Source organism: Garra rufa, chromosome 14 (assembly GCF_049309525.1).
Source record: "Garra rufa chromosome 14, GarRuf1.0, whole genome shotgun sequence".
Classification (NCBI taxonomy): domain Eukaryota; kingdom Metazoa; phylum Chordata; class Actinopteri; order Cypriniformes; family Cyprinidae; genus Garra; species Garra rufa.
This window is the reverse complement of record NC_133374.1, coordinates 26,596,559-26,619,188: the sequence shown is the minus strand read 5'-3', so window position 1 is coordinate 26,619,188 and position 22,630 is coordinate 26,596,559. Positions and strand designations below refer to the sequence as shown.

Below are 22,630 nucleotides of genomic sequence, written 5' to 3'. Positions count from 1 at the left end.
TTACTGCCACCTTGTGGAAATTAAACATCATGTTCCATCTCTCCATAGTCTGGTTTGAGTCAACTACAATGACGAACATTGTTTTTATTTTTAGAGCATTGTAAAATAGTAAACAGTTATGTAGCTGATGCTTTTTCCATTTGAATACAACCTACTTGGTTTTATAGTCTCTCCCGAACAAGGCACTTTCTAAATAGCTCAACATAGCACAGTGGTGATAGTTAATGATTTAGCAATTAAGCAATTAAGTAGCCTAAGTACAATGCACAACAGTAAATTAATAACGTAAGTAAAAAATAAAAATAAAAAGAAAACTAAACGCTATTAGTAAAGAGAAAACACTTTTATCTATCGCTTTATTAAGCATTATAATAAATAGAATAAAATATATAATCGTTTTTAAAATACATATAACTAATATTAAAAGCTTTTATACCCTGAAGTATTTGACGTTTTGCAGTAACATATTACTAGCGCACTTTGAAACTGGAAATTCACTATACTATTAACTACTCAGTTAACTAACTGTTGCTATTTAGGAAGGGCTGTGCTTCTCAGTTTTCATTGGGCAAACCCGATCCAGAGGTTTTTCATGAGCGCAAAGTGGGAGGAGAGACAGCAGCAGCGCTGGATATTAAAAATAAACCTCTCATTTCTCAGAAAGTATAAATACCAGCGCCTCAATCCAGAGACAGTCCGGTGGACTTAAGAGCTCACGAACTTGGCTCCGTTTAGTTCTAATTCAATTACACCTAAGCTGCATTAAATAATAGTCTAGCTTCATTTTCAAAATAGATTCATGTTGGATAGTAATGATAAATGTTTATGATATTAACAGTTTTCAGAAAAGTATAACCAGTCTGTAATTATCATTTTGAATAGCAAATTCAAAACTGAATCAATTAGAAATTGTTTCTTCTCTAAAATAGCGGCATTTTAATAAAATGTGGTCGTGTTTAGTCACATCTACATTCATTGTTTGCCTCCTCGCTGAAACATCTTCTCACTCATTTGAGACTGAGGAGATTGTACCTGTTCGGCTGACTGGAAGGACCGCTGGACGAGTGGCAAAGAGAAGTGAAGAACAGCCCAGCTTCAGACTCACGGCTTTCGGCAGGAATTTCACACTTAATTTGACACCGGACAGCACCTTTATATCGCCAGCAATGAAGGTTTATCGCGTCAAAGCAAAACCACAAGAAAGACTTGAGTCCACTAGCAAGCTGACAGATTTGTATAAATCCTTGAACCAAACTGAAGAGACTGGAACAGAGTTATTAAAAGGTTGCTTTTACACCGGCGCTGTCGACTCCAATGAGGACTCTATTGTCTCTGTCAGTTTATGTCATGGGATTTTAGGATCATTTATCACAGATGGTGAAGAATATCTAATCGAACCGAAACTTTTCGGCTTGAGAACATCTGGAAAGTTAACCGAGCAGCTGCATGTCATTAAAAGAAGAAGTTTAAAAAACTCCCCGCAGGTCTTTAAACCGCTGTCAGATATCAGAGATGATGATCAGCATTTGACGTCTAGACGCAGGCGCTTTGTCTCGACGCCCAGGTTTATTGAGACTTTGGTGGTCGGTGACGCTTCTCTGACACATTTCTATGGAGATGAGATCAAGGTAGGGACTCACACTTGTGAATATAAACATGTGTTGATATGAACATGTATTTTGCCACTTTTGACGTTTCAGAACATGATAGCTGGTTTCTGGTCTAAACTGTGCAAGTTAATCCAAGCTGGTCATCTTCCAAAAACCAGCCTGACCATTTCAAGATGGTCTACCAGCTTGCACCAGCAAATAAGTGTCTATTTAAATAGGTTTGCTTGTCTTAGCTGGTGTTCAACTGGACTAACAGGTCCAAAATCTGGGAACTAATTAAAAAGTGCCCCTAAATCCTGCTAAAACAAGCCAAAAAGGCAAGACTGACTATGCTGGGATACTAGCCAAGACTTGAAAATCATAGCTTTATAAATACTAATTAATATAGGTTGTTTTAAGCTAAATGCCTCTTCTTTAATTCCGAAGAAGGTTAAAAACTTTTACAGTAAGAGCTATTCAGCGTACCTTGAGGGACCTATTAAAATGTAGGCTACATACCATAGAGTGCAGCTGAGTGAGAAGCGTGAGTCATGGTTCATATGAATTGTACTGTACGGATCTTCACACCCACACCCCCAGAAATTCTCCTCCATCGAGTCATCGAAAACAAATGATTGGAAAAGACCAGAGTGCGAAAAAATGCGCTGTCCGGGGTTGGGATCATAAGGCAGATAGCAATCCAGATGTCGATATTGGGATCCAAATCTCCAAATATGCAGATGGAAATAAAGCAGCTCATGTCTGCGTGGACCACCAGCTGCTCCTAATGTTGACGTCAGGGCTTTCTGACAAACAAACCACATATTTGTGTAGAGAGAGAAAAAAGCTCTAGAATAATCTCTGGGCTTTGGCTGTATCAACTAATAATGATTTCCATTTAAAGACTTTCGAATGGAATATGTAGATATATAGATATAATAATGCAGTGTGGTGCATCTAAAAAAGCTGGAGATATTACTGTCCACAATAACTGTCGAGCAAAAGCTATTCCTTTCCAGCAGTTCTGAGCTGTCCTGCCAAGATGTCATGCTTTTACACTTAACATTCTGCTGCACAGTTGGCGAATAGCAAGCTGTTGGTTTTTTCTCTTTAGCACTACATGCTGACCTTGATGTCAGTGGCGGCTCAGATTTACAAGCATCCCAGCATTAAGAACTCCATCAACATAGTGCTTGTGAAGATGCTGATTGTGGAGGACGAAGAGGTTGGGCCGTCCATCTCCAGCAATGGAGGCGTCACTTTGCGCAACTTCTGTGCCTGGCAACAGCTCTTCAACCCGCCCAGCCACAGGCATCCGGAGCACTTCGATACAGCAATACTTTTTACTAGAGAGGTGAGCAATGATTTATTATGTATTTCAGGGTTAGGCCATATCTATTTACGGGACCATGATGAAGTGAGATTCTTGCCATTAGCTGAAATTAGAACAGTCATCCCTTGTAGCATACATACAAAGAGTACTTATTATGGAAATAATATACACTTAATTGACCCTTCGCAGGGAGTTTGATTTATAGTCGATCTGACCAATCATTAAGCTGAATGTGCCATTTTTGTCCTACAAACAAACCAGACATATGAGAATAGATTAACATAGGTGGACTTCAAAATTAGTGCGCTGACGTCTTTCCGTGGTTAAAACAAGATAACTTGTAATGTAGCTTTATGCTATACCTGGTATAGAGGAAGAGATGATCAGTTGATGTGGCGCTTGAACTGAGGTGCTACAGTGATCTATGGCGGCACATTAGGCTACGTTTACACTAGTGCATTTTAGTTTTAAAACGCATAACTATGCTACGGTTACGTCTGTCATTTACACTACTCTGGCGTTTTCGACCCTCAAAAGACGGAGACTTTTGGAAATGCTGCAGACCCAGTTTTAGTTTGAAAACTCCAGGGTTTTGTTCAGGCCCTGTTTACACTAGTGCGTTTTTACCAAACGGCAACCTTCCGCTCTCTCTATTGAAACCAACACGGAAGTAACTTAGACTGCAATTCATCGACTGGCCGCTAGAGACTGGCTGCTTGACTCCCCATGTTAAAATGCACAACTTTACAGCAGAAAAAAATATGTTTACAGCCTGGTACAAAAAGTGGTTTTGGTCTATATAGCTAATTTTGCCCTTCATGTTAACTGTGAGGGCAGTGATTTTTTTTATAACTCATCCGTTTAAGTTATATTCAGCTTTAAAGTTCTGCATAATTAAGGGCGCGGCCACTTGAGTGATTGGTGGATTGCTGCTGTCGCGCTAGGCAGGCGTGTTTTCAAGATGGCGACGGCCGACTCCCGCCCACTATGAGCTTCAAAAATGCTCTTTAGAAACCTACGGGTGACGTCATGGACACTACGTCCATATTTTTTTCATTTAAAACGGCATTTAAAATGAAAACAATCCTTGTCTACACTGGCACTTTCAAAGCGTTTCAGAAATGATCTCCGTCCACACTACACAACCGAAAACGCATGTCACATGGCCATTAATGCAGGTACAGCCATGGATATGTATAGGTCCCTGTCATGATCGGGGCTGTGGGTTTTCCCTCAGCCACCTGAGGTCGCTGTTTGCACTGCACTCCTCTGATTCTTCACGTCTGTTTTGTCATTTGCACTGATCACCCACATCTGTTCACTATTATCATCAGGACTATAAGTATCCTCACTGCTCATTCTGCTTCATGTCTGCATTGTCTCTAGTTATGTGTATTTTGTGTTCTGAATTCTCTGGCCTGGATTGTGTTCTTGATTTTGTGTTCTAGTTATTAGTTTTTGTGCCGTGTTGGCCTTTTTGTTTGTTTAGTTTGTTTTCTTATCATTAAAACCCCTTTACCTGCATTTGGACCCAGACCTCCCTTTCTCACGTGACAGAATGCAGACATCCGTGATGGGTCCAGCGGGGAGAATTTTTTTTGAGGGGGCAGCAACCACCCGCTCGGTTCCGGACACGGAGGGGATGTCCTTTGAGGCGGCGTCGGCAGCTCGGTTCGAGTTCATCTACGCCTGCCTGGCGGCGATGGACACCCGCAGTGCCGAGACGGCGCGGAAGCGCCCCTGCTTTGCGGAGGAGGTGGCGACAACCGCCATCTCTGTTCCTGACGCGGCGGTGACCGCTCTCTCTGTTCCTGACGCGGCGGTGACCGCTCTCTCTGTTCCGGACGCGGCGGTGACCTCGCTCTCTGTTCCTGACGCGGCGGTGACCGCGCTCTCTGTTCCGGACGCGCCGGTGACCGCGCTCTCTGTTCCGGACGCGGCGGTGACCGCGTTCTCTGTTCCTGACGCGCCGGTGACCGCGCTCTCTGTTCCGGACGCGGCGGTGACCGCGCTCTCTGTTCCGGACGCGCCGGTGACCGCGCTCTCTGTTCCTGACGCGGCGGTGACCGCTGACGTTCCTCTAGTGGCGAGGCCAGTTCGCGTTCCTCTGACGGCGGTGCCCGCGGACATTCCTCTGGCGGCGAGGCCAGTTCACGTTCCTCTGTCTGCGGTGCCCGCGGACGTTCCACTGGTGGCGAGGCCAGCTCACGTTCCTCTGGCGGCGAGACCAGCTCACGTTCCACTGGCTGCGGTGCCCGCGGACGTTCCACTGGCGGCGAGGCCAGCTCACGTTCCACTGGCGGCGAGGCCAGCTCACGTTCCACTGGCGGCGAGGCCAGCTCACGTTCCACTGGCGGCGAGGCCAGCTCACGTTCCTCTGGCGGCGGTGTCCGCTCACGTTCCTCCGCTGCACGGGCCTGGCCCGCCATCCCTCCCCCTGATGCACCTTCCACCGTTCCTCCTCCCTCCAGAATTTTTGTTTTGGGAACGTCTGGTAGCCGTTCCCTAGAGAGGGGGTACTGTCATGATCGGGGCTGTGGGTTTTCCCTCAGCCACCTGAGGTCGCTGTTTGCACTGCACTCCTCTGATTCTTCACGTCTGTTTTGTCATTTGCACTGATCACCCACATCTGTTCACTATTATCATCAGGACTATAAGTATCCTCACTGCTCATTCTGCTTCGTGTCTGCATTGTCTCTAGTTATGTGTATTTTGTGTTCTGAATTCTCTGGCCTGGATTGTGTTCTTGATTTTGTGTTCTAGTTATTAGTTTTTGTGCCGTGTTGGCCTTTTTGTTTGTTTAGTTTGTTTTCTTATCATTAAAACCCCTTTACCTGCATTTGGACCCAGACCTCCCTTTCTCACGTGACAGATCCCTATAGTCCCTATTCGCCGAACGAATGTGGGCAGCCACGCCATTGTTTTCAAAAGTCTCTGTTCTGGTATGTTTACACTGAAACGCAACCCCAGAGTTTTCAAACTAAAACAGGGTCTGCAGCGTTTTCAATGTCTCCGTTTTTGAGGGTCGAAAACGCCGGAGTATAGTGCAAAGGACAGGTGTAACCATAGCAAAAGTAATGTGTTTTAAAACGAAAACACACAAGTGTAACAGTAAACGGACTAAAACAGAGACTTTTGAAAATTAATAGCTCTGCATATACTTGACAACCATGTAAACATCAACATCACACTCCTTGGTTGCGTCTCATTTCGGAGGCTCATTTAAGAAAAGTAACTGTTAAAACAAAACAAAAAATTTTATTATGGTTAATTCTCTTAAATAAGACATCCTTGATGACATATGCAGCCTGAATGGTCATGTGACATGCGTTTTTGGTTGTGTAGTGTAGACGGAGATCGTTTCTGAAACGCAGTAAAAACGCCTGTGTAGACAAGGATCGTTTTCATTTTAAAACGATGTTTAAAAATGAAAACGCACTATTGTAAACAGAGACAATAGTGTGACAAAAAAAGAGCCACTTTCTTAAAAAAATACAAAATTTGAAAGCTGAGTCTTCGTTTTATACCTAAAGAAATCTGCTCTGTCGTGTCTGTCGGCATGTTGTCAGTTTTCTCTTTGCTCCGCGATATATTTTTTACTGGAGAACATGATGTGTGGCGTGAAACCGGTTCTACACCAGAAGTGAAAGTTGTGGAATTGCACCGCGCGGCAAAGCGAGTGCAAATCATTTGAACTTTGTGTTAGTACGTCATAAATAGAACCCGGGATCAGTTTACCTTCGGGGATTCGTTGTGTTGTGCCACATTTGAATTGGACAGCATCACTGATGACTATAATGGGTTCTAAAGCTGTGTTCACACTAGTCACACTAGTCCCTGCATGTCTCTTGTACGGGACTTAAGGTATTTTGTCACATCACGCTGCACTGCTCGCGCCCGTTGTAGACACGGGCTGTATCCGAAATTGCCCCTTATACCCTTTTCACTATTCCCTACATTAGTCCACTGATACAGTTCACTTGAAGGAGTGAATGAAAACGAGTGAGTGAATTCGGACACTGAGTGCACCGTAAGGACAGCCGCTTTTGCATAGTTTGCTTGATGTTTAATAATCAGTTAAAACGGGCAGTTCCAGTAGTAAGATTAAAGTATTTATATTGAACTCTGTCACAGAAATTACGTATAAACCCTAGTTAAACAATTTAATGATCAATTGAAAATGAATTTGTACCCGTGTCGCACAAATGAACAGCAGGTTACTTCTGGTATATAAAAAAAACAAGTTCTTAGCTTTAAAATGTTGTAATTTAAAATATAAATTCAAACAGTAAATACTGTTTTGTGGCTCTTTAATGTGACAGATCACTGTATTGCCTTATTAGATATTTTCTTATTTACTTAAAGGAACACTCCACTTTTTTTGGAAATAGGCTCATTCTCCAACTCCCCCCGAGTTAATAAGTTGAGTTTTACCATTTTGAAATCCATTCAGCCGTTTTCCTTTTCTGGCGATATCACTTTTAGCATAGCTTAGCATAGATCATTGAATCCTATTAGACCAATAGCATCGCGTTCAAAAATGGCCAGCGAGTTTCGATATATTTCCTATTTAAAACTTGACCCTTATGTAGTTATATCGTGTACTAAGACCAGCGGAAAATGTAAAGCTGCGAATTTCTAGGCCGATAAGATTAGGAACTACACTCCCATTCTGGCGTAATAGTCAAGGAAGTTTGCTGCCGTAATATGGACGCAGCAGGCGAAGTAAAATCACGCAGCGCCTGAAATTAGTTCCCAGCTAGGTTAGCATTTGCACATATGCTGTGTGATATTAATGCGCCTGCTTCGGCCATGTTACGGCAGCAAACTTCCTTGACTATTACGCCAGAATGGGAGTGTAGTCCCTAATCTTATCGGCCTAGAAAATCCCAGCTTTACATTTTCCGCCGGTATTAGTACACGATATACCTACAGAAGAGTCAAGTTTTAAATAGGACAAATATCGAAACTCGTTGGTTATTTTTGAACGCTATGCTATTGGTCTAATAGGATTCAATGATCTATGCTAAGCTATGCTAAAAGTGATATCGCCAGAACAGGAGAACGGCTGAATGGATTTCAAAACGGTAAAACTCAACTTATTAACTCGGGGGGAGTTGGAGAATGAGCCTATTTCCAAAAAAAGTGGAGTGTTCCTTTAAAGCACGAAATAAACAATGAATGAACATCAGCACGTATTTTATTTCAAATGAAAGACATCAATACAGCTTTTTTCAAGTTTTAATGGCAAGGTTCAAAACTTGACCTTTGAAAAGTGTTTGCCACATTGGTCATTACTAGAGCAGGCGTTATGGCATATTGAAACTGAAAACGAGGCTGAAAATAGACAGCAGCTCCTATGAAAGGTGAACACATGTGAGACTTACTCTCAGACTGTGCCAAGGCCAGATGTGCCTTGAATCATGTGTGTTTTGTGGTCATCTGCTTTGGAAACATTTGTCTCCATCTCGGATCTCTGGGCAAAGGACGGAAAAGACTCCAGGCATGTTTTTGAGATACAGTTCAGACGCCACATAGTTACATTTTCTCACTTCATAGGTCTGCCGCCTGCCAAAACTATTTATTTGCTTGGTTTTATGATGGAAACACTGGCAAATATGTTTTTGCTCTTACTATTAACCACAGACCTGGAACAGAAATAAGAAATGCATTTTTTTGTTTCCGAAACTGCCTTTCAGGACATCTGTGGACATCAGAGTTGTGACACGTTGGGTGTAGCTGATGTCGGAACCATGTGTGACACCAAAAGGAGCTGTTCTGTTATTGAAGACAACGGCCTGCAGGCTGCTTACACGACTGCACACGAACTAGGTCTGGATGTCCTCTGATAACCTCACCCTGAGCAACTGTTAGGTTGATTTGACTGTCAATAATATTATTTTGTTCTTCTTTTAGGCCATGTTTTGAGCATGCCTCATGATGACACTAAGAACTGTGAGCAGCTTTTTGGACATCTAGATGAGCACCATATCATGGCCCCTGTATTCACTCAGCTCAGTAAAAACTTGCCTTGGTCTCCCTGCAGTGCTTTGCACGTCACAGAGTTTTTCAACAACGGACATGGTACGTGTCACCTTTCATTTTTATGTATGGCTTCATACACTCTTAAACATAAAGGTGCTTCTCAATGCCATAGAAGAAACGTTTCTGTCTAAATGGTTCGATATAGAACCTTAAACATCTGAAGAACCTTTCTGTTGCACAAAAGGTACTCTGTGACAAAAGAAGGTTCTTCAGATTACAAAAAGGTAAGAAAGAGCTGGTTCTTTAAAGAACCTTTGACTGAATGGTTCTTCGTGGAACCAAAAATGGTTCTTCTATGGCATTGCTTGACGAACCTTCTAAAACACCTTCATTTTTAAGAGTGTAGGTATCATGGAGTATTTTCCATGTAATGCTAGCAATAGAATTTTTTGCTGGGTCAATAATGTGATTTAATATTAATAAACATGTACTTACTATATGGTTAGGGTTAAGATTACGGTTTGGCCTAGGGTTACTTGCATTTCATTATGCATAATTTACGTTTATTAAAAAATCATATGTACAGTGACTTGAATACTTGAATGTCTTCTATTATGAATGTAATTTAATTTCTGAATTAAATTGGATATTTTTGGGGGGTCATTAAGTCAAAATTTTCAGAGTGAAACAACTGTCTTGATATCATTAAAAAAATGCCAAATAAAAAAAAACACTATAAAGCAATATTTGTTATGTTATACAAAACTAATAATTAACATAATTAATGTTTAACATAACACAGGAAGTTATAACTTAAAAATGACCCCTGTAGACCCACATGATTGTGTCCAGGTCAGTCAATAATATAATTATATATATTTCATTATTTTAGGTAAAAAAAAAACTACTGTGTGGGCATTTTCAAAACCAGCAAAAATACAAAAAGTATATTAGTCAGAATTTGTTTATTGTGTTGTAATCCTGAAATCCTGATTTTTTCTTTTTTTCCATCATGGACAATCTTATTTGTTGGTGACTCAGCTTTAATAAGATCAGGGAACTGATTCCTGTGAACACTATTAAAAAGTCAGCTTAACTTATGCAGTGAGTGTCAGGGTTTCCCTCGTTTATAGTAAAACACTTTTACATCACCTTTTGCTTGTTATTATGCAGATTCTTATTTTTTCACTTTCCGTTGAGTCAGAAGGAATGCATTCCTGTCACTTTACTCCAAGTCATAAAACAGGAATGAAACAAATGTCTTTTTCCACCGGCCCGTGTCTCTGTAGTATCGACCTCGCACATTTCCTTTTTTAACCGCTGTATCATTTGAAGTGGGCAGTGGCCCATGTTCCCCACGTGCATTTTTGCTCACTCGTGTTCCTTCTCGCGGCTCACTCCCCCAGATGTGCATTCCTACGAGTTTCCCTAAATGTCAGCTCCAGGAGCCCAATGTTCCTACTGTTACACAATCCTTTGATTTCATGATTTACTACACTCTAACTCTTCCTTTGCATAATAACAGGAGACTGTTTACTGGACACCCCCGAGACGATAGTGGCTTTACCCACTGAGCTGCCAGGCATAACTTACAGCTTGGACCGCCAGTGCCAACAGATATTTGGAGAGGAGTTTTCACATTGTCCCAACACCTCAGCCAGCGAGGTGTGCGGGCAGCTGTGGTGCCAGCAAGAAGGCCAGTCTGTGTGCACAACCAGGAATGGGAGTCTTCCCTGGGCGGATGGCACGAGCTGTGGGCCCAACAAGACCTGCCTGAACAGCGTATGCATGTCCTCTGAGGAGGTCATGAGGTCTAAGGTATGTCAAGCTACTGTGTAACATAAATAGGATTTTTTAGACTTATCTAATTGCACCCTTTAAGTGTACCTTTTAGGAACAAATACACACTCTTTAGGTATATAAAAAGGTGTACCTTTTGAAAAGATACCATTGAAATCACACACTTCAGCTCTAGGGGTGTAGGACATTAATTTAGTTGTGTGGTTGTTCTGGTTCAGCCGGCTGTGGATGGAGGCTGGGGCGAGTGGGGACCATGGCAGCCGTGTTCCAGATCATGCGGAGGCGGAGTGAAGTTCTCCTACCGGGAGTGCACTCATCCATCTCCTCAAAACGGTGGAAAATACTGTGTGGGCCAGAGAGTGAACTATCAGTCCTGCAACAAACAGACCTGTGGGAATAACCAAGGTGGGTTGTTCTCTTCAGTTTCAGTACATTTAGTTACCTATCTCTCTTTCCACATTGTACTATTAGGTAACAATTCTTTGTTATTGCAGGAAAAAGTTTCAGAGAGGAACAATGTCAGAAGTACAACAATCCAAATCATTTTGATGTTCATGGAAATGTAAAGCAGTGGATACCAAAATACGCTGGAGTGTCGTTACGGGATAGGTGTAAACTTTTTTGCAGAGCAAGAGGCAGCAGTGAATTCAGAGTGTTTGCAGCTAAAGTAAGTTGCATTTTATTTTTGAAATTTACATTTTAAGATTTAAAATTGTAAATTTTCACAGAAAACTTTTATCGGCTCTTACTTTCCCTGGGAGTCGAACCCAGGACTTTGGTATTGTTAGCGCCATGCTCTACTGTTTGAGCTACAGGAACATAAGTTCACTTAACGTTGTTTCAATCTTAGGTAATTGATGGAACCCCATGCGGTCCAGACACCACATCATTTTGTGTGCAAGGCCAGTGTATCAAAGCCGGTTGTGACCTGGAGATCGATTCTAGCAAGAAGCTGGACAAATGCGGAGTCTGTGGAGGGAATGGACAGAGCTGCCGGATGATATCTGGCTCATTCAATAAAGTCGTGTAAGGATATCTCAATGCTATTTTAATGAAAGGTTGTTTATTATGGCCACAGTGCCTGCCCACATTTCAGTTTTGTTGGTTGCAGAAGTATCTTTTTCTATTAATTTTTCCCATTGGAATTTTAAAGCATTATAAGTTTTTAAAGGGTTAGTTCACCCAAAAATGAAAATTAGTATATTATTTTTTTCACCCTCAAGGCATACTAGGTGTATATGACTTCGTTTTTCCAAACGAACGCTTTATAATGGCAAAGGGCGGGTGTTTCTTTTTAACGGTCCAAAACAAGTCCAATAAAGTGCATCCATCCATCATAAAAAGTGTCTCACATGGCTCCGGGAGGTGAATAAAGGCCTCGTGTAGCAAATTGATGCGTTTTTGTAAGAATTAATTAATTAAAATGTAATACTCACTTTCCTCTTGCTTGTGCTAACAGTCGTACACGGAAGCCGTTCCAGGTGGATGACCTAGGATGTTGGCATTGCGAGAGAGCAAAACAAAACAACAGTCACAAATTAGATACAAATTGGCCTAATGGTTAGAGAGTCGGACTTGTAACCCAAAGGTTGCGGGTTCGAGTCTCAGGTCCGGCAGGGATTGTCGGTGGGGAAGGTGAATAACCAGCACTCTCTCCACCCTCAATACCACGACTGAGGTGAGTCCCTTGAGCAAGGCACCGTACCCCCAATTGCTCCCCGGGCGCCGCAGCAATGGCTGCCCACTGCTCCGGGTGTGTGTTCACGGTGTGTGTGTGTTCACTACTGTGAACACACTGGATGGGTTAAATGGGGTGGGTTACTGGATGGGTTAAATGCAGAGCACAAATTCCTAGTATGGGTCACCATACTTGGCCTCACTTCACCTCCTTTCCTTTCTTTTGGACTGTTTAACAGAAACACCCGCCCATTGCCATTATAACCCTTGGAAGAGCCAGAACAAATTAATATAACTCCCGATTGGATTCTTCTAAAAGAAGGAAGTCATATACACCTTGCATGGCTTGAGGGTGAATATTATTATAAAAATAATTTTTATTTTTGGGTCAACTAACCCTTTAACCAAGCTAATCAGCTACAAGGCAAATCACAACTTTGAAAAAAGTATTTGAAAATCAGACAAAATTGTGCTCGCTACTCTTTGTTTTTTGTACAATGGGTAATGTAGTTTTTACTTTACCCAGAATTCTGCTGTTAAATGAGCTCATTTTAAAAATAAGCAGATGGCTTCGATAAAAGCATATACCATTGATTAACAACTTCGCTCACAATAGGTTTTCTTTAAAGTTCAAAGACAACCCTGGGTATTAAGACTTGTATGGCTTAATATAACATAAATGATATCTCTTACTGAAATATGTAGTAATTCATGAAAACTCATGAAAGATTTACATTATTTAAAAATTCCACATCATTTAATACAAACTTTGAACTATGGGGGTGTCATTCCGATGACGTGAAATGGTTGCAGTTGGTGAGCTACTGCCGCTACCTGTATTTTTTACCGCAACATGACTCAGAATACACAACTTAGAAAATAAAATACTGATACAATGCCACATTATGCAGCATTTGGTCGTAATTTTCAGTCGAAGAACAAGAGAAGTAAGTCTTGTAAGCTGATGTAAGTCTTCACTGCTTTCCTAGCGATAAGAAGAGGAGAAAAGAATGGGAAGATGCCCGTGGACGAATAAAACTTCCTAAAGACCTACCTCTTTGTTCTCTCCACTTAAGCCCTGATGCCGTTTGAGGCTTTTAGTAGACCACAGCTACTGAAAGAGCTTACAAACAGCAGAGACAAGAAATGCTAGATGCCATCCTGGCAGGATGTAAACATGCACCCGCTTGTCATTACGCCGTAGCCACTGAAGGATTTTCTCAGCGTAGATTTTTCTCGATATCCGTGGGCATTTAAACTCCTTGTGGGTAAAAATTGAAGGTATGGCATTTGGTTTAAGCCTTCGCTTATATCCATTGCCACCTGTAAGCTCTTTCAGTAGCTGTAGTCATCGTATTAGTATTTTATTTTCCGAGTTGTGTATTTTGAGTTGTGTTGCATATTTTTACCACAACCATACTGCAACCATTTCATGCCATCAGAATAATGGTGCCCCTCATAGTTCAAAATATGTACAAAACGATGTGGATTTTCAAAATAACAGAAATCTTTCATGGGTTGTCTACTACATATTTCAGTAAGATACATCATATATTTTATATTAAGCCATACATGTCTTAATACCCAATTAATTTTTACTTCTGTAACCCAACTGTTGCACTCTGTCTAAATTTTTTCCATTTCTTTAGCCATGGATATAGGGACATTGTGACGATTCCAAGTGGAGCCACTAACATTAACATCAAACAGCAGAGCCATGGAAGTATACCACACGATGGGCATTACCTGGCTGTACGAAGAGAAACCGGTGATTATATCTTGAACGGCAACTTCTCGGTATCCACAGTGGAGCAGTATATTCCAGTGCTGGGGGCTGTGCTCAAGTACAGCGGCTCATCCACCACTCTGGAGAGACTTCAGAGCTTCCGCCAGCTACAGGAACCAATCACAATACAGCTGCTCTCCACCGCTGGGGAACCCATTCCACCGAAAGTAAAATACACCTTCTACATCCCCAAAACCATGACTTTTAGTAAACCCAAAGACAAAAAGATTCCTGGCAAACTGATCCATCCTTTTGGGGTGCCACAGTGGGTCTCGGGTGAGTGGACTGAATGCTCTAAAACGTGTGGTTCAGGATGGTCCAGGAGAAGTGTGGAATGTAAAGACAATGCTGGTTTCTATTCAAACCACTGCAATAAAGATCTCAGACCCTCTGATATCAGGCCCTGCGCAGACCTGCCGTGTCCAATGTGGCAAATAGGGCCTTGGTCTTCATGCTCACAAACTTGTGGGCATGGGGAACGCCAGCGTAGGATTCTCTGCATTGACTACGCTGGAAAGATTGTGGAACCAGAGAACTGTGACCCTGCCAAGATGCCTGAATCAGTATCTGAAAAGTGTTTCTACCAAGAGTGTTGAGAACTTTCAAATTATTCAGAGGTGATGACTCTCCCAGAAGAATATAAAGGTTATCATTTGACCGTGCTTCAGGTTGGAGCAGGAAATATTCAGATTTAGATGGAAAATTGGTTGGGCTATCATGAATGTGGCACGGACTGGTCACTTGGGCTTTGGTTTTCCAGATATATATAGACAGATAGATTTATAACCACTATTGAAGTTTGATCCAATAGATATCTACCTCAGCAAGCAATGCTTTATTGCAGTTTCCCTAACTTCTGTCGCCTAACTGCTTTCTCAGAGCATTCCACATAAATTTGTTTTTTTCAAGTATGTCATATTCTCAGAAATATAAAACACACCAATCAGCTAAGACTGAACATTCATCTCAGGCTGACTTTATTTTAAATGAGGACAAAAATTAGTTCCAATTTTTTTTTGTTTTGAAAGATATTTGGAATTATAAAATGGAATTAGTTTAACTTGGAACAGGAAAATTCTTACTAGGAACTGTCACTTGCTAAGCCGCTTGAAGGTGCTATTAATCTTTTTTATTGATTTACTTTGTGATTGGGTCAATCATTTTTGATTTTAGATTATTAATTTTAGATTTTTTTTTAATTCATAAACCTTGGCTAATCTAAAACACTTGATAAAGCATGATCTTATAAATCTATTAAAGCTATTTTTATGTATATTTAAAACTATCAGAGGAAAACAGTGGTTGAGCCTAATTTATATTCTGGAACATAGAAGAAAAATTAAACAAAAGCACGCACATCAGTCTCAAATGGGTGCTCGACTAAAAAGCAACAAGTACAAAATAAAGTGTAAAGTCGGCAACACCAAAGTTCCAAAAATATCAAAAATACTTATTTTTAAAACAACTTTCGCATAGCGTATGTGACGTTTCGAGCACGCAGGCTCTTCATCAGACCTCAGATAAATATTTTTTATATTTTTGGAGCTTTGATGTTGCCGACTTTACACTTTACTTTGTACTTATTTTGGAACATAGATAATTACAATTAAGTTTTAGATTTAGCTTTTGGATTTTCCTTCGAAGTGGCCATTCAGAGGAGTTGTATAACTTACCACGTACTATCGCTGTTCTTTGTATTAAACACTGTTTTATTTCAGAAGTGCACATAGCAAATTGTTGTGAATTGCATGGATGAAAACATGGATGTTTGGGAACATCAGAACTTCCAGGGTTTTCATCCACTGAGTGGATATGTCTGAAAGCTCAAAAGAACTGTGCAGATGTGAACGATATTGAGAAAAAAAAAACAGTACAGCATGAAACTAAACTGACTTTAAAATGATTGTATATGAAATGTTAATATGGTATTGACCATTCCAGTTGTATACATTAGTCAAAACATATTATCAAAACATATTATCCCTTCAGTGAAGGATTGTACTTTGTTACTTCTTCATTGTAAAGCTATTTATTTTTGTACATTTTATATTGTATAAAATGGATACAAATTATGCAGTGTTTCCTTTCTTTTAGTTTTGTAACTTATCGATGAAATGTCTAAAAAAATAAAATGCCTAAACATTACAAAAACATATGTTTGGATGAATTTATTTAATTAAATATAACCAGACAATAAGGCTCTGATTTTCCTGATATCACAGAGCATGGATCTGCATGCTAAGATGTGGTTTGTAAAGTTCAGCTGGATGTCAAATACGATAACAAGATTCCTGGCTGGCTGTAGAGTTGTTGACCTTAGCAAGGTTGAGCTAGAGGTGGCGTTCCTTTATCCCGTCCAAAATGTCAATAAGATTTCTTGAGATAGATGTTGAGATTTTGAGTTTGTTGAACTGGAATGACCCTCTATTATTTGCTTAACAGAAAATGTCATGACAGGACTTAGAGATGTTACAGGTCGAGAAATGGAGAGGGCAGAATATCGAACCCTGAGGTACACCAGCGGTTAGCTGAAGCACTTTAGACACTTCTCCACTCCACAAAGCCTTGAAGGATAGGCCTCCCAGGCAGATGCTGTTTGTTGTAATATGGATATGCAGTCCTCCAGCATTCAACAGGCTACTAGGTTGAAATGAAAAATTTGCCAAAGCAACCTCTAACGGTCTAATAAGACTAACACCGTGGCCCTAATGTGTGGCTTGGAGTTGCGAGAAACATATTTTGGCATGGCATTCAAATAGTAACAACAACTCCAAACTTCGGCTCTGCCTTAATCAGATTGCATTTTATTGGGCCAACATAGCCTCAGAGTTTTTTCCCTAATTTCGAAGAGGTGCTCTTTCCTAAAAGAGGGCCCCTTTGAGAGAATGTTTGTTTGATGGAAAATCCTATTCCACATGTCTGAGAGGCAGCTGCTCCCTATCTCTTTGAAAAGTTTCGCATGAGTTTGGCTCTGAAAGAGATGCATCTGCTACAATTGTTACATAACTTCGCACTATATCTTCTGTCTAGCTTTTCCTCCCCGCTGATAAAATGAGCAGAACTGCACTTTTAAAACAAAGCATGAGCTCTAATAGTGGCACATCATTTCAGCTAACCGCACTGTCTATTTGAGAGTAGTGAATTGAACACATTATCTCCCAACATGATCATCTAAACAATTCCACAAGAAGTGTTTTGTGAGCTGTTTATTGCTTACGTACTTCTCCAGACATTATGTTCTCATTAACTCGCATAAGAACAGGCTGAACAATATTGTGTTGTGCAAATCTACCTAAGGATGTGGAACAGAACTTTCAACCACTACTCCACCCAAAAACACAAAGCAAAAACCTTTCTGCTAAAGTACAGCAACACACACATTGTTCTAATATGTGGTTGTGGCTTACAGGTAACTATTTAGCCAACACTTTTTATCCACATTGAATTATATTGAACACATTACGTGCCTGACTTAGCATAACCAGTGGAAATGTTCAGAAAGCAGGCCAGGACAAATCTATTGTGTTTCTGCTGAGCCAGTGGAAATGACCATCAATAAAAGGAGTTTCATTTATTTTCACCTGCTGTTATATAACCACCATCCATCCAGGGTTACGCTAGGGGTACACATCTTTATAAAATGTTTCTTGTTCATTTCAGCTGTCGCAAGCTAACATGCCTATGTGGGTACTTTTTGTTTACCTAGCAATTTTTACAAAAAAAAAAAAAAATTACAGTGTGCTGATTATGTGTCTACCCCAAGGGCTCGGTGGTGACAGATTTGTGTTGTGAACTCAAAAAAACTCCTATTCTCACATCAACACGCAAGCTAATTGCTATCTTCATGCAGACCCTTGAGCATAAAGACTACAAACACACCCTTATTTGTTTCTAAATGAGGCGACACACTGAGCTAATGCAAAACACACATGAAACGCATGAAAAAATGTATAAAAATGGGGCTGTTTTTTCAAGTGCTAGGCACACAGCATGAAATAACATTCTGTGTGCTATCCAGACAAGTCTAAAAAGCTGTTTGCACTCCCATTCATCTTAATGACACTTTATGAAGTAGTGGTTTATTTGAAATCTGTCTTATTTCCGCATGGCAGCTCAGTTCTGTTGCCAGGAGCCAATCACCTGAACCTAAATGCTATGTGACTAATGACTCCAGAGCTGTAGGAATGTGACATCATGGCAATGCTGATTGGCTCATGGCAACTCTGCACTAGCAACTGTGATGTCGAAGGGAAAAAATATGTCATGTGCAATATTTAGGGGTTCAAGCGTGTAGAATGGCCAAGGATCAGCAATCTCCACGTAAAACTGATCGGGCAGACCAAACCGTAAGTCGTAGAGACTTGAAACTTGGAGGGATGGTAGTACTCACATCATCTACAACGTCACCAAGGCTCACCTCAATCGGCCTGACTGGGGTGCTACAGCAATCAAAAGTACGAAATCACTCATAACTCAGTTCGTCGCAGGTTCAAGTGTCTTATGATGTTGGAATCATGGCTCATGCCGGATTAAACGCATACCTGGCAAAATATTCAGCTATTTAGCATTTTTTTGAAAAACCTACTTTTGTGAAATAGTCCTAGGTTTTTCTCCTAAACGAAACTAAACCAGTACAGGAAGATTCTCTGGAGAGTGAATATTAATAATTATCAAAAAAGCTTCAAGTTTTGACCCTCCATCACAAAGGGATGCCAAAACGTTTGAAAGGGGCAGTGCTGTCTTTACTAAAACGGCTATAACTTTTGAATGGAATGAGATATCTTCGCCAAACTCACAAGGTGTATGTAAGAGCTGAATCTAAAGTCACATGAAGAAAGTCGCAGAGCTTGGCTACTTGGTGACGCTATAAGAGTGAGAAAAAAACTGCCATAAATATGTAACCATTTGTCCAATCGACATGAAAATTGATACACGACGGTCTTGGTCCAAAGTGCCAAAAGCATCTATAAGAACATTTGCATATCTCAAAAAACGTGGCCGCCATAGGCTGATGAACTTTGAGCATCTATTAGCTTAACAGAGGTCAATTAGGACGAAACTTGGTGGGCCTGTTTGACTCTCTGCACTAAAGGTCTGTGAGAAATTTGAAAAGAGATTTAAAAGAGCATTTTTTAAAGGTTGTAAACAATTGTATATTGCACAGTTTTTCCACACATAAGCATGATATTCGTATCATGCAATAGACTGTATCATACAGAGTCCAAATTCATCAGAATGGCCTTGGTGGTGATCCTTGGATTCTTCTTTACCTCTCTCGCTACCCTCCTGGCCAGCACAGGTGTCACCTTTGACTTCCGACCACGTCCTCTGAGATTTTTCACAGTGCGGAACGTCATGTATTTTTTAATAATACTTTGCACTGTAGCCTCTGGAACTTCAAACCATTTAGATATGGTCTTATAGCCCTTTCCTGACTTGTGAGCAGCCACAATGCGCAGCCGCAGGTCCTCAGTGAGCTCCTTTGTCTTAGCCATGACTGTCCACAAACCAACAGCAGAGAGCTTCTGTTTTTCACCTGTTGAGTTGATTAAAACAGCTGTTCCCAATGAATCAGGGTAATTAGGATGCTTTAGAACAGCTTGGACTATTTGGAATGGAATAGAACTTTGGACTTTCCCATAGACTGTGACAGTTTGCAAAGGGTATGAATAATTTTGGACATGCCACTTTTTGTTCAAATGTAAGAAAAGCTGAGAAATATTTTTTTTTCCACAATGATCTTCTTATTGTGTTTTGGGAGAAGCCTGTGTCATTTCCAGTCAAAAAAAAAAAAAAAAAAAACTTGCTGGTTGAATAAAAAAAGTAACTTTTAGTCAGAATTTGTCAGGGGTATGAATAATTTCTGGCTTGACTGTATATATATTAATTAATTAATTAATTAATTAATTAATTAATTAAATCATTTTCATCTACCCTCGGAAAATTAAAGTATGATGTTAATTGTGGAAAGATTGCATCATTTTCAGTTCATGAGGGAGGTAGTGAAGACGGCACAAAAGTCAGTCGGCACAGTCGATGCTGGCAGGCAGAACGATTCTGACGAAAGTTAAGCTAGGGCGTTAAGACTGATTCCCATTTTAACTCTGGTTAATCCTAGGAACAGGGAGTATGGAAAAATCAATTGAGTCTGAGCACCTCTCCACATGCCCCAGCAAGATTGTGTCACAAGTTCAAAATGGGTATCATAGGAGTGAGCTAATGCATATTCCTGGTTATAAAATGCGCAATACTATCACTAATCTCAAATCTGTGGCCTAAAGGTGGGCAAAATTACAGAAAAAAAAACCTGCTGTATAGAATGCTTGTGCATGAAACTATTGCACATGCTTGTAATATGCATTCAACAGATTATAAATAACATTTGTATATATCCTGTTTATACATGTGCAAATGACATGACTCTTTAAAGTCAATCTGGCCCCAATAAAGTTAACTACTGTCTCTGTAGCCAGATTAGTCTTTTGGTGGAAAAATAGTTTGGTAATTACTTCTGCAAACCTTTTAGCTATAACTTTAACAGCTCAATCAATTTAATTAATTTTCAAGCTGTTGTTACCTGTAAGCATGGCTTTCTCATTTACCAGAAGCCTTTACTGATTTACAACACTATCCTTGTGTCTTAAAGAGACAATACCAAATTTGCATTGAAAACTGATTGTAACTCTGCACACACAATTTTCAGATTTAGTTTTTACCTAATTATTGATTTTGTACAACTGTGAACCTGTGTATAAAACATCTGCGTATACAGATGTGCTATTCTAAATCTTACAGAAGGTAGGATTTATTTCCAAACACTTAAAGAATAAGACTTAGCTCTGCAAAAATCCTATTAAATAATTCTTTTTGCACAGACTTCTGGAAAATTCTGATGATGATTTTGGCTTTACTCTCTCTTTTATGATCACTCAATAAAAAAGGTTTATAAGCTCAGCTTGCCTGTTCAAAAAGTCATTAATTTATTAAATCCCATTAATGAGGATTATTCTTTTTAAAGCCATTATTTGAATTATACTCTCTCACATATAATACCACATGTGTTTTTAAGGTATTCATAATTACAAGCCACTCAAGATGCTTTTAAACTTTATAGTTTATGCTGAAATACAGCTTTATTGTATTTATAAAAAAAAGTTTGTGGGGTTACATTATATACAGTAAACCGAAGGGATTAGCATGCTTGTGTTTTATTATCTAGAACGAACTGCAATTTTCTTTTCAGCCAAAATTTGACGAGGTTAACCTCAGGCAGGAGTGAAAGGTCAGGCTTTGATCAGGTTTTAATTCTTTGCTCTTGTCTTGGCATTTATTTTCCCTTGAGTAGATACAGATTTTGTGTGTTTGTGTGCTGATGCACACAGTTTTTTTCTTTTTACCCCCATCACATTTGAACAACTGTGTCTTATTTGAACAATTAATACCACAAGGTAACCTCAGGCTTAGTTCCACTCTGTGACTGTGCACAAAACATTCAAATAACTTGGTCAGTGTTCATCATTATGCAACACGGTAAGAGATTCATAACACATACATATTTGCATTTAAACAATTGTGACCTATTTAAAGGTGGATTGCAAAAATATGTTCTACATATATTTGCTTCACCCTGTCAAATAAAAGTTGATTGGTTGCTTGGTGCAATGTGAACAACACACTAATGAAATAAAGACATAAAACAGCAGGATCTCTCTTATTTAGAGGCTTTAATTGGATGCGTGTGTATTAAAAACACATTAGCAATTTGATATTGAGAAAGATTTGAATGTTCGCTCAATTTATGGTTTTCTTTTAGTTTTTTTATATTTTCACTTTTTCAATTGAACTTTTATTGTTTTATTTTGAAAACACGCCAATATTGTTGCACATTCATGTTTTTAAGGAAATCCATGGATATTAAGACTTGTATGGCTGTAATGTAAATGGTCTCTTACTAAAATATGTAGAAAACCCATTACATTTATTTGAACAAATCCACATTTATATATACATATTTTGGACAATGGGGGGCGCCATTATTTTGATTATGTTGAATAATTGCACTTTGTGAGCTACTGGCACTGAGCTATGCTATTTTTACTGCAACACATCTCGGAATACACAAGTCGTAAAAAATAAAATACTGATATGATGCCACTTCGTGGGGCTTTTAATTGTATTTTCAGCCAAAAGGCAACAAGGGAAGCAATGTAACTCATCACTGTTTTCCTAGCTATAAGAAGAGCCGGAAAGAATGGGAAGATGCCTGTGGACGAATAACACTTTCTAAAGACCAACGTCTTTGTTCTCTCCACTTCAGCCCTGATGCATTTGAGGCTTTAGTAGACCACAGCTACTGAAAGAGTGAAAACAACTGAAGGAGTTTCTCAGCGTGGATTACAACAGTATATGGTTTATCTGTGTTCTTCAAGCCATCTCAGGTATATATTGCAATGCTAATCG

The 22,630-nt window shown here is 40.0% G+C and overlaps 1 protein-coding gene across 1 annotated transcript; it reads left to right on the top strand.

Annotated features, from left to right (window-relative positions):
- Nucleotides 1-710: 710 nt before the first annotated feature.
- Nucleotides 711-16,321, top strand: LOC141284880 (A disintegrin and metalloproteinase with thrombospondin motifs 8). Its single transcript, XM_073817903.1, has 9 exons — nucleotides 711-1,628; nucleotides 2,704-2,943; nucleotides 8,622-8,754; nucleotides 8,839-9,006; nucleotides 10,433-10,725; nucleotides 10,926-11,112; nucleotides 11,202-11,374; nucleotides 11,558-11,733; nucleotides 14,034-16,321. Exons 1-9 carry the CDS (start codon nucleotides 945-947, stop codon nucleotides 14,764-14,766), a joined length of 2,787 nt encoding a protein of 928 aa, XP_073674004.1. The 5' UTR covers nucleotides 711-944; the 3' UTR covers nucleotides 14,767-16,321.
- Nucleotides 16,322-22,630: the final 6,309 nt, after the last annotated feature.

Excerpts from the sequence above, each read along its gene's own strand:
- LOC141284880 (XM_073817903.1), top strand. The coding sequence starts at position 945 with ATGTGGTCGTGTTTAGTCACATCTACATTCATTGTTTGCCTCCTCGCT. Across the intron at positions 8,755-8,838 it reads CACGACTGCACACGAACTAG|GCCATGTTTTGAGCATGCCT; the intron begins GTCTGGATGTCC and ends TTCTTCTTTTAG. Across the intron at positions 11,113-11,201 it reads GACCTGTGGGAATAACCAAG|GAAAAAGTTTCAGAGAGGAA; the intron begins GTGGGTTGTTCT and ends TTGTTATTGCAG.